We start from the raw sequence: 12,149 nt of genomic DNA, 5'->3' as shown, positions 1-12,149 counted from the left end.
GAGACTCTTGCATGCTCTCCTTTTAAAGCTCTAAGAACCATGCCCCTGACCACCATTACTAATCCATCCACTACGGCATGATCCTACAATCCGATTACCTCTTCAAGGCCCCACTTTTTCATTACCATAGTAGGATTTCCCATCCTTTTAATGCTGTCACAGTGGGGACCAAACCTTCAACACTACATGGGCCAAACTGGGCATCCAAGTTATGGTGAGAGAAAACAGGTAGTTGTGCCAGAAAGGTCTCTCAAGATGGTGCCTATCAGCCAAATGAGAGTTGGGTAGTCCAAGACAGCCAGTGTTTGTAGATTCAGGGGGATCCACCCTAGTCTGCTCAGGCTGCTGTAGCAAAGTGCCACAGACTGGGGCTTCAACAGCAGACATTTGTCTTCTCAGTTCTGATGCTGGAAGTCTGAGATCAAGGTGTTGGCAGGGTTGTTTTCTTCCAAGGCCTCTCTTCTTGGCTTGTAGATGGTGTCTTCTCCCTGTGTCTTCACAAGGTCTTCCCTCTGGATTCCTCTGTGTCCTAATGTCTTTTCTGATAAAAACACCAGTCAGATTGGATTAGGGCCCACCATATGACCTCATTTTGCACTCACCCTGTGTCTAGACACAGTCACATTCTGTGTTAGATACTGGGGGTCAGAGCTTCAATATATGAATTATGGGTGGGGGACACAATTCATCCCATAACAAGCATCAAAAAGATTTCATGGTAGGACAAAGGGCCATTTAAGAGGTAGGAAAATAAGCCACTATGGCAGTGGGAGGGGTGCATACTGTTGTTGGTGAGGGAAAGGAGACTGGTAAGAAAACCAAGTCATCCAGATAACTAAACAGCATGCTGGAGAGTAGGAGAGACATGTGGTTTAGTGGGAGCGTGAGGTGAAGTGTGCTTAGGGCCATGGCAGGAGCCCTGGTTCTAGGTCGGTACTTGGCCTACGGGAATTGAGGGTGCCGTGTTCTTATGCTGACCCAGAACTTTTATTGTTTTCTTGTCTGGATTTGTCCCTGAGCGTGAAGCAGGATCTGTTTGCAATGAGGATCAAGTTAGTTCAGTTGAGAGGATAGGAGGGCTTCAGGGCCAGGGGCTGAGTGAGCCAATAAGAATTATTTTCTTTGGGTTCTGAATGGGCCAGGCAGTTTGTGGGCAAAAGGTCACCATTTTGGTCTCAGTCAGTGCCTAGTTAATGAGGGCATTGCAGCCATTGTAGTGCTGAGATGGAAATCAGGAGATGCTGGAAACCCCCAAAGACCACATTTGCACCCAAGGTTTGATCTTGGTAGAGTCACAGCTTATGAGATGTCCTGTTAGACAAGAGGGAACACCTTAGTCACCAGATACGAGGGGCTTTCCCTTGCCCTTCAGCTGGGAAGATGCAGTGTGAGGGCTCAGGGACTGGAGTGCAGAGGAATCTGAATAACTGCTCTGCCATCAGCCAGCCACATGACCTTGCCACGTCTTAGCCTGGGTTTCCTCATCTCTAAATTTGCCTCTTACCTAATGCAAGAATCAGTATGAATAATATATGTAAGAGTACTTTGTAATGGTAAATATATAAGTGTAAGTTGTTTTTTTATTCCAGTAAACTCACATTTTCTACCAGAACTTCCTATCCCTCATAAATCATTAGTTGCTATCAGTGTTCAGAATATTACACAGTTGAATATGGCCTGTTTTTAAAAAAATATAATTGTAACTTAATTCATTTATTTAACACATTTTTAGAATCTCCTATGTGCTGGGCAATATGCTTCATACCTGTCATATAATGTGAACGTAGCAGCCATGGTCCCTGCCCTCATTAAATGTGTGGTCTCCTGCATTCATGAGAGGGCACTTGTTGTAAGAAGTAGGGATTTTATTATATCATTAAATCTCCCAATAGGGCCATCATCAGCTCCCTGAGGGAATATAGCCATGAACAAAGATGTGATCTCAACAGATATCTGGACGTGGGTTCTTATAGAAGAGAAGCAATTAAAATGTAAAAAAGGTTTAATTTAGGCAGATACAGCTTAGTAACCACAAACTGAAGTCTGACTGCTTAGATTTAAATTCTAGATCTAGCACTTGGTGGGGTTGCGACCATGGATACATAACTGGACTGAACTATGTTTCAGTTTCCTCCTCTGTAAGGCAGGGATCAGTGATTCAGTAACACAGAGAGCACTTAACACAGCATGTGGTACATGGTATGAGCTCAATAAACGTCTCCCATGTGTCTGTATTTGTGTGTGTGCACGTGTGTATATGTTTGTGAGTGTCTGGGTGATTGTATTTAGGTATGTAGGTATATTTGTGTGTGTGTGCTTGGGCGTGTGGGGACAGGGGTAGGGGTCCCTGTCTGTCCTGTCCTCAGCATCACTTGAGAGACCCAGGTGGGTGACTGTCCTGTGGTTCTTATAGATTGTGCTGAAGATGAAGCTTGCGGCTTTCTCACGGTGTCCATGACAGGGTCAGAGGTCTCCTGTGATTTCTATGCGTGGACAAGTGACAACATCGCCTGCACAACTTTTGGTCAGGTGAGGCGTGGCAGCCAGTGGTGGTTCTATCTCTCATCCGTTCTATGTCAGACACGCTCCTCATTGACACCAGGCTGATCAGGGGACAGAATGAGAGTGTGGAAAGCTGATCCCGTGTTGCCTCCATTTCCTCAAAGCCATGAGCCTTTGGGAAACTGCAACAGACCAGAGATGGACTCAGAATGCAGCTGACGTCAGGAGCAGGATCTCTCCTGACACATTAGCCAGAAGAGCACCCCCTTCCTCCTCCCCACTACCTACCTCATCAGGCAGCTTGGTACCTGGTGGTGATGGGGTCATTGTCCAGAGCCCTAAATACTGTCTGCCCCTCTGAGTCCCAGGCCCCAGCATTCCTTTCCACTGTAGAAGTAAAACATGATTGTCACTTAAAATGAAAAAAAAGTTAAATATCTGTTAGAACCATGTGAAATTGCAATTTCTGTAAGTCAAAACTGCTAGAATATTGGCAATTTTATGTGGTACCATCAGATTAGGATAGAAAGGCATTCAGTGAAAAGCAAAAGTCTACTGTCTCCTAATTTCCTAACTCCTAAGCATGCACAGATCTCCATTTTACTCCCTGGTTTCTTGTGGATCCTTCCCGAAAACTTCTGTATATTTATAAGCATGTTTTTTGTTTGCTTACATGCTAATGTGTGTTATTTCCTGTCATGGTTTTCTCATGGTATTTATCTCTCTATATGTGTATTTTAAAGCTAACCTTATTCTTTTCCATGGCAGCATTTCAGCCCACCCTGTGGATGCATGTCTTTCCCTCAGCCAGGGGCCGTGGAGTTGAGGCAGTTTTGCATCATCACCAGCACGAGTGCTTTGCGTGCCCTTTGCCCGTGTACTCGTATGTGAGAGTGTATTCGTACACAACATCCCGGAAGGGGAATAGAGGGTGGATCCCTGAATTTGAGGGCTCTTACGCTGGCTTTGTAGCTACAAGATATAGGGAAGAGGCAGGGAAGAGTCTTGGGTCCAAATCCCAGCTGCACAACTTGCTTGTTGCTGTTTAGCCCCTTGGTTCCTCAGATCCTTCCATATAAGATGGGGTTAATGATGGTACCTGCATCGCAGGGTCATTGTGAGGACTGAATAAGGTCCCTCATGGAAAAGCTAACAGAACAGTGTCTGCCTCACAGTGCATGCTCAGTGACCATTATTATAATTATCATCATTGCTGTCAATATTACTACGCCCCCGTCAACGGGAAATTCCATCTCAGCCTTTATTAATGCTCCTCTCCAAGGCCTTGGGCTCTTAGTGCCCTGGGGTGTGCGTGGGGGTCCTTGGTCAGTGGTCATCAGTGACTGGTCCACACTGGCCATGTGGAGGCCCATGGCCTTCAGCTTTCCCGGCTCCACTGCTTCTGGGTCAGGCGTGGGATGTGGGGGGACTCTTTGACCAGGCAGGAGCCTCAACACATGGGTTTAGCCTACCGAGGTCCAGCTGTCCATCTGACATCTTGCTGCCCGCTGTTCCACCAGGGCATGACTACAGAAGGGGCGAGGGCTCCTGATACTCTGGGAACCCCTCTGAGTCCTTCCCAGTTCTGCAGCAATATCTTCCCACTTCATGCTCTCTGAGGCCCTTCCTTCCCTCGCTCCCCAGGTGTATTAGTCCATTTTCTGTGGCTTATAACAGAATGCCTGAAGCGGAGTAATTTATAAAGAAATATAATTTATTTCTTACAGTTTTAGAAGCAGGGAAGTCCACAGCCCAGAGAGTGTGTCTGGTGAGGGTCTTGTTCTTGGTGGTGGCTCTCTACAGCGATGCAGGGTGTCACATGGCGAGAATGGGCTGAGCAAGAGAGAGCTAACCTTCTCCCTTGCCCTACTCTTATAAGAATGATGCCGTCAGAACCATGCCCATTTCTCCATGAATGGGTCAGTCTATTCACAAGGGCACAGTCCTCAAAACCTAATCACCTCTTCAAGGCCCCACCTTTCAAATACCATAACTGGATTTCCCACCCTCTGAACACTGTTACAATGGGGACTAAGCTTCAAAGAGTTTTGGGGGGCATTCAATCCACAGCACCAGGCCATCATCTCTTCAGTGAGTTCGGGCTTTCTAAAAAGCAGGAAGAATTATTTCCTTCAAATAGCCCTTGCCCTCAAAAAATTCCCACAGGGAACTCAAAGTCTGGCAACCTTGATGGGGAAAGCAAATTCTGGCAACAAAATACAAATTGATATAGTCACATATATCCTACCTCACCCACACGGCAAGATTGCTGAAGATAAGTCAGGGAGATCAGAGATAATTGAGAATGACAAGATCTTTAGAAGTCCGAACTCACTATTTCCAAACTTAAGAACCATCTCCCAGATCCTCGCTGGATAGAAGCTACACACCTACAAGGTCTTCCAGGAGCTGGCTGCTGCCTCTCCCTTCTCCCGTCACTCTTCCCTCATAACTGACAGTGCCAGGACCACTGGGTTTAGTTCCCAAAACGCCAGTGAAATTCTGGGTCTCTGTGTCTGCTGTTTTCTCTGCTTAAAATCCCCCTTCTCTTATTTCCATCTGGCAAACTCTTACATATCAGAATCTTTCCCGGATTCACTTTTTCTGGGAAACTCTTCTAGCTCCCCTTTCTTTATGGAATTACTTACTCCCTCCTCTCTAATTACTCCTCTCTAATTACATATGTCTTTGCAGCTAACACTCTGGGCTGGAGTTTACTGCTTACCTGTCTGCTCCAGTAGATCAGGAGAAACTAATAAGCAGGAATCTTCTCTTATTTGTCTTTGCAGCCCCAGTGCCTAGCCCTGGTTACAGTCTGACAAATGTTTGTGGAATTGAGTTCCACCGTGGAATAATAATGCAGACTCTTTCCATCTCCAGGAACAAGATGCATTGGGAAACTTGGAGGCTGTCAGCTTTGGAAGTCTTCGGTGCCAGGTGAAAGTAAGGAACCGCAATCAAGACTCTGTGGCTGTGTATTTGAAGAAGGGTATGTTGTTCATGTTTGATGGCTCAGGGACTCAGTGGCTTCACTCAGTCAAGTTTGGAGCTGGTTCCAGCAGGGTGCATTTAGGGAGAGACCAGACGACATGTCTCCTTCCCCACTGCATGCACTAAGCTCAGCTTCCCTCTCCTCTGTCCTTTAGCAGGCTTGTCACAACGTCCTCTACAGGCAGATAGTGATGCCCCCACTACTGCAGAGGGCTTCACACATCATTGTCATTTGTGTCATCAGATGTGATCCTTATCACAATCTGGCAGGGGCTGGGAGCCTCATTCTGCGGGTGAGGAAGTAAACTGCAGAGCAGACACAAAGCTCAGTGTGTGGAGGATCCAGGCAGAACCGAATGAGGCAGATTGTATGCCCTCATGCCAGCCCAGGACACTGCCTGTCACATGGGGCACATCCCTCATAGACCTGGGCCCTGGGCTCCCTGCAACTGCCCCTCATGAGCCTTCTGGCTCTTAAGGCTTCTCCTTCTCCACCTTCTCTGTACACTGTCGGACCTTTTCCTCACAGCCTGTGCAGACCTCCAAGGGCTTCCTCTTCCATTCCCCTGTGTGGGGGGACCTTCTCCAACACGATATGCATGCACATTCCCCGTGGGCTTGCAAAGGGCAGGTTCTGAGTCAGCAAATGAGCAAGACCGAGATGCTATGTGTCTGAGAACCTCTGCCGAGGCTGCCAGCTCAGGGAATACATGAAGCAGTGAGAAGTATGGTATTTTAGTCTACAGCTTACTCTCCTGGTCATCCTCACAGAAACCTTTGGAGGAAGACAAAGGCAGGACATAATCCCTGTTTCACATATGAAGAAACAGAGGCTGAGAGAGTAACAGTCGTCCAAGGTCATGTCATTAGTAAGCTGGGCTTCACAGAGCGAGGGCAGGGAAACACTTTGGGCTGCTGGTAGCATGTGGGGGACAAGCGGTGAGTCGGAACCCTGTGGCCCATGCTCCTCTGCCGTGCTTGCCTCCTGCCTCCTCTCCAGAGCCACAAGAGGGGCAGCAGTGCAGGAGCATGAGCCCAGCTCTCCGGGCTTTCCCTCCACAGCTTTTAAGGGTGACAACGTTGGAGCCCGTCTGTCTGGGTTGAGCCCCAGCTCTGCCACGTGCTACCTGTGTGGTCCTGGGCACTTTCCTGGACATTCTAGGCTTCAGTGTCCTCATTAATAGAACAGGAGTCATAAATGTACCAAAGCGATCGGGATGCTGGAATGAGGTGACACGTGTGAAGCTCTTAGAGCAGTGCTTGGCACGTGGTAAACACAGCAAGTATCAGGTCAGCCAGGTAGCTCAGTTGGTTAGAGCACAATGTTGCAACAACAAGGTCAAGGGTTCAGATCCCTGTACAGGCCAGAAAAAAAGAAAAAAGGAAACAGAAAGTGTAGCACATTTCCATGATCATTTTTATTCTTGCTGAGAAGTTTCCTGATGGCCCAAGGCGCTGGCTGTGGACCAGAAGACAGCCAAATGGGACTTAGACTGGGACTTGGGGTTGGAATGAAGGGCGGCCGGGGTGACCTTCTCTTAGGTCTGTAGCTCAAGCTGGGTGGTCTGGGGTTTCCAGCAGCTCCAGACTCGTGCCGGAAACAGCCTGCAGCAAGTGGAGACCAAAACCTCATCTGACCCTGGTAGCAACCCTCAACCCATGGCAGGGGCAGCATTGCATTTGCTTTCTCGCTGGTCCTCTTTGGCCTGCATGCTGACTTAGCGGAGTTTGCCCGGGAGGCTGGAGAATGCCGGAGCTTGGGTTTCTCTGATCTGTGGCCAGAGTCACTAAAATTTCTGCCCTAGTGTTGACTCCAATTATTTTTACTATCCATATTAAAAAATAATAAAGCATAGGGATTATTTTCTAAAAATCAGAATGAAAATAAAACAAGTAACCCCTACCAAAAATGTCCTTTAAAACCATAACTTGGCCTTTTATATATACATTGATTAAGATGCAATCTAACTTCTTTTTAAGAGTTTGTTATTTTTTTCTTCCTCCTAAAAGTTTTTCCTTTTCTCCTAAAAAGTTTAAAACTAAAAGAAAACAAAAACTGAAAATAAAATCTAAAAGTTTTTTTCTCTTCTCCTAAAAGTTTATGCTTCGGTGTAAGATTGCAAGGGAAATTAGGAATCTTCCTTGTTGCCAAACTAAATCAAGGGCAGAACTGAGTTTTGCTTGTTTTGTTTTGTTTTGCTTTTTTGTTTAAAGAGGAAGATGCCCAGAAGCCGCCATTCTGGCTCCTGGTGTAGTGGAAAGAGGAGGGAGGTTGGCACCAGCTGGACCTGGCTTCAGCCTCCCGCCGCCTCCCACCTGCCAGCTCTGTCCCTGATTAGGAACGACATGCTTATTTCACTCGAAGCTCAGTCTCTTTTCTGTAAAATGGGGATAATATGTCACAACTAAGGAGGAAAGAACACAGTTTCTGAAAGTCTCCAACACAGTCCTTGGCTCCTAATAGGCAGTTAATCACATCCATCCACATCCCTCACCTTAAGCAGCCTGGAAGATGGGACTAATGGAAGGGCCAGAGACCCGTGGCCTGACCTGTCGTCCAGTACCATCCGCTGTCTACCACAATTTAATGTCTGTGGGCTTTGAGGAGGAGCCATGGGATCTTTCAGAATGAAAGGAAGTCAATGCCCAAAGTCTCCTTAGAGATTGTCTGGCCCAATCTCTCATCTCAGAGATGAAGTCTAGAAAGAGGAAACATCTCGCTACCCAGTACATCAAGGCGGAACCTCCCCCAACTCTGAAAGATCTACCAACCTGCTCTGTCGGCTAGGACTCGACCATTGTGTGGGGCAGCTCAGCATTGGCACAACCTGTAAATAGCTACTGAGCACCCACAACATGATAAGCACCTTTGTAGGCACTGTGGGTGCAGCTGTGAACAAAACAGACAGAATCATGGGTGTATAAAGGAATTGGTCCAGCAGTAAGATCCTCTCAGAGGGTGATAAGTGCTTGGATGAAAATGAAACAGGACAGTGGGATACAGATGGACGTGAGCTGCTTAGGGTGGTCAAGGAAGGAACTTCAGAGGAGGAGACATTGCAACTGAAACCTGAAGGATGGGAAAGATCCCACCATGCAAAGATCTCAGGGTAGGTGGTCCTCTGTGGAGGATGCCATTGTAAGCTGAGACATGGCCCTAGACTCCAGGGCAACACCGTCCAGTAGAACTTCCTGTATGGTCCATAAGTAAGTCTGTGCTGTCCAAATGGTAGTCCTCATCTACATGTGGCTGCTGAGCACTTGAAACGTGGCTGTTGCAACTTTAACTTTGATTAATTAAAATTGATATTTAAATAGTCAAATATGGCTAGTGACTACCGTTCCAGGCATCAGGGAATCACAAACTGGCAGGAAGGCAGGCACCATCTCAAGTAGCTTGGATACAGGGTGACAGATGATAGAGCCTTTAGCTGGAGGCCCAGACAGAATGTGAGAGAGATCGAGGAAGGGAGAGATGAATTCTAACTAAAAATCTGGGGAGGGACCTTTTAACTTAAGGCTGGGCTTTGGTGAAGGGTGGGCAGGGGCCTTGCCTGGCATAGTTAGAGGGTGTTCCAGGCAGAAGGGGCTGAGTGAGCCAATGCTTGGAGAGGGAAGATGCTGGCTCTTTGGAGACGTGTAAAACATCTGCTGAGCATAAGCTAAGTGCCAGGCTCACTGCTCAGCCTTTTTATGTACAGTATTTTTTTATATCTGCTCAACATCCATGAGGATTACATATTATCATCCCCATTGCACAGATGGGGAAGCTGAGGCTCTGAGGAATTAGGAACTTGCTTGGCAAGGGTGCTGTAGGATCTGCACTCAGGTTTGTCTGTGCTCTCAGGGTCCACACTGTAAGCTTATCCACTACCTCCAGTACATGGGTTAGTTAAAACCTGGTGGATTGCTGGACGGGCAGCAGGTCAGAGTGGTGAAGAGTATAGGCCGTGGTGTCCCTTCCACCACGCTGCAGCAGTGTAAACCTAAGCAAGACAGTCCATGTGTTAAGACTCTCTTTTCTCAAGTGTAAAATGGGCATAAGAATAGGAAAGACATTTTGGCTATATTGCAATATATATTTATATCCCTGAAAAATCACATGTTTGCAAAATGATGCTCTAAAAATATCAAGGCTGGTGGGAAGACCAGACTTAGGGATAGGCAAAATCCAAACTATGCCACTTTTAACCAGAGGACTGGCAAAAACAGTAATAGTCCTACTTTAAAAAAATACTAGCACGGTTTTAAAAAAGGCATGTTGAATTTGTAATAAAGAATACTACAGTAGGTGTAAAAGGGGCTTGGTGAGGAAGCTTGTTGAGGGTGCTGAGTTATGGGGACAAGGGAAAACTGCCACCATCACTTTGCACAAAGCTGAGGGAAAACTGCAACTGTCATTGTGAAGACAGAGCCCGAGGGACAGTGTGAGACAAGAGGAAGATGTGGGGCAGGTGGGCATTGTGTTACATCCTCAGTTTCCCTTAGCTTGCTGCATTCGCTGGGTTTGTCTACGCCACATTCCTAGATTAATTTTTAATCCCACAGGCAGTGATAGGCTGGGGAAAGTTGTAGATAGAGAGACCAATGTGACTACAGCATTACAGAGGCCGAGCTTCCCTTCTACCCTGTGTTCAAACTAATTTATGTTACAGAAACGCGTGGGATGGCAGTGCGGGGCAGTGAAAATTAAATGAGATAATGTAGGTAAAGCATGTGGTGCAGTGTCTGTGTATACAGTTAGAGCTCAATAAATATTGGCTGGCAATAATGAAAATAATATGTGCCCATTTTCTACACATACCCTGTAGACCCTCGCAGGTATGATGGGCATTTGTCCAGATCTGCTGGGTTTGGGGCCATGGCCTTGGCTGGCTCCACTGTCTTCACACACAAGCAGCTCCAGAAGTTTTGCGGCACAGAGAGCATCTGGTCTTGGACCACACCCTGCCCCAAGCACAATCAGAGCTAGTTCCACAAACTGTCGTCATAAGATCGGTAAACTCTGTTCAACTCTGCCATATTTCAAAGTCTTTTAAAAAATTTTTCTGCATTTTCCCCAGGTCAAGAATTCAGTGCAAAAAGTCAGAAAAGCTTTGTACCAACTGGCTTCCAAAACGTGCTCTCCGGATTGTACAGCCCCATTGTGTTCTCAGCATCAGGAGCTAATCTGACCGATGCTTACCTCTTCTGTCTTCTTGCATGTGACCGTGATTCCTGCTGCGATGGCTTCATCCTCACACAGGTCCAAGGAGGTAATGCTGACAGCGAGGGCTGGAGCTTAACAAGGGCCAGGGAACATGTAGGGATGCAGAAGCAGGATGTACAACCTGGAGCCTGGCCTGGGGAGTTGGAGCCATGAGGTAACCACACCTGAAGAAGGCGATATTCACATATGCAAAGTCAGGACAAACCCTGACCCTTCCCCATGTCACCTCCTGTGATAGCCACTTCACATTGTAGCATTGGTTTATTCCTTACTGTGATCTTCAGGGGAGGTATTGCAAGCTCCATTTTACAAACTGAGAAGCTGAGGCTCAGAGAATTTAAATCATTTGCCCATGGTCATATAGCTTGCAAAGTGACAGAGCTGGGATTTGACCAAAGGTATATCTCCAACAGCATATTGCTGCCACCTGTGAAGCCTGGACTGGTCACAATTGGTCAAAAAATCATTTCTATTGCACATGATTATTTATTCAACAATTATCTGTTGAGCACCTACTGTATGCCAGGTCCTGTGAGCAATAGGACTGTTATTTCTGACAGTCTCTCAGCAGTGGGAATGCACTTCTGTTTATAGAAATAAATCCATGCAGTTGGCGGTGTAACCGAGTGGTTGAGAAGAGACTTTGGTGTAACAGACCTGGGTTCTAGTCACTGCTTCGTCACTTTCTGGTTGTGCAGTCTTTTTTTTTTTTTGTCTTTTTGTCTTTTTTCCGTGTCCGGCAACGGATCGCAACCCTCAGTGTCGCCCCCGCACCGGACCGGGGACCGGCGACGGGATCGCAAGCCTCGGCGGTCTGTACGTGGGATCCGAACCCTCGGACGGGAGCGTCGCCGCGCTTCCCAAGTGGCGCACTATCCAGTGCGCCACCGGGCCGGCCCTGGTTGTGCAGTCTTGAACAAGGAACTTTAAGTTGCAGTTCCGTCATCTGTAATATGTGGGTAACGATGCTTCCTATTTGACTGCTTGTTTTAAAGATAATGAGTGCAAAATGTTGAACATCCTGGTATACTATTAATTTAGTAATGAAGGGACAACTGTTTCACATGAGAATCAACTGTACCTTCATCTTAGCAGCGTCAAACTGTAACCAGTGATATGACTGGTTGCATTAAGCTTATGGAGAGTTCTGGGCCGGCCCGGTGGCGCACTGCGCTAGTGCGCCGCTTGGGAAGCGCGGAGGCGCTCCCGCCGAGGGTTCGGATCCCACATACAGACCGGTTCCCGCTCACTGGCTGAGCGAGGCGCGGGGGCAACACCGAGGGTTGCGATCCCGTTGCCGGTCCCGGTCCGGTACGGGGGCGACACTGAGGGTTGCGATCCGTTGCCGGACACAGAAAAAAGACAAAAAAAAAAAAAAAAAAAAAAAAAAAAGTTTTGGGGGGTTTCAAAAGTTTTTTAAAAAAAAAAAAGAGGTCTTTTTTTTTTA

General features: G+C 47.1%; 1 protein-coding gene across 1 annotated transcript in view; it reads left to right on the top strand.

Moving 5' to 3' along the window:
- The window catches only part of TG (thyroglobulin), a 254,111-nt gene that overhangs the window by 58,322 nt on the left and 183,640 nt on the right, over nucleotides 1-12,149 (top strand). Inside the window, exons 24-26 of the mRNA XM_008570298.1 lie at nucleotides 2,414-2,529; nucleotides 5,383-5,491; nucleotides 10,557-10,748. Of these exons, the coding sequence (XP_008568520.1) occupies nucleotides 2,414-2,529; nucleotides 5,383-5,491; nucleotides 10,557-10,748 (417 nt within the window). The remainder of the gene's footprint in view (nucleotides 1-2,413; nucleotides 2,530-5,382; nucleotides 5,492-10,556; nucleotides 10,749-12,149) is intronic.

Source organism: Galeopterus variegatus, unplaced genomic scaffold (assembly GCF_000696425.1).
Source record: "Galeopterus variegatus unplaced genomic scaffold, G_variegatus-3.0.2 Scaffold589, whole genome shotgun sequence".
Taxonomy (NCBI): Eukaryota; Metazoa; Chordata; class Mammalia; order Dermoptera; family Cynocephalidae; genus Galeopterus; species Galeopterus variegatus.
Note: the sequence above shows the minus strand (reverse complement) of the source record. Positions and strands in the feature narration are given on the sequence as shown.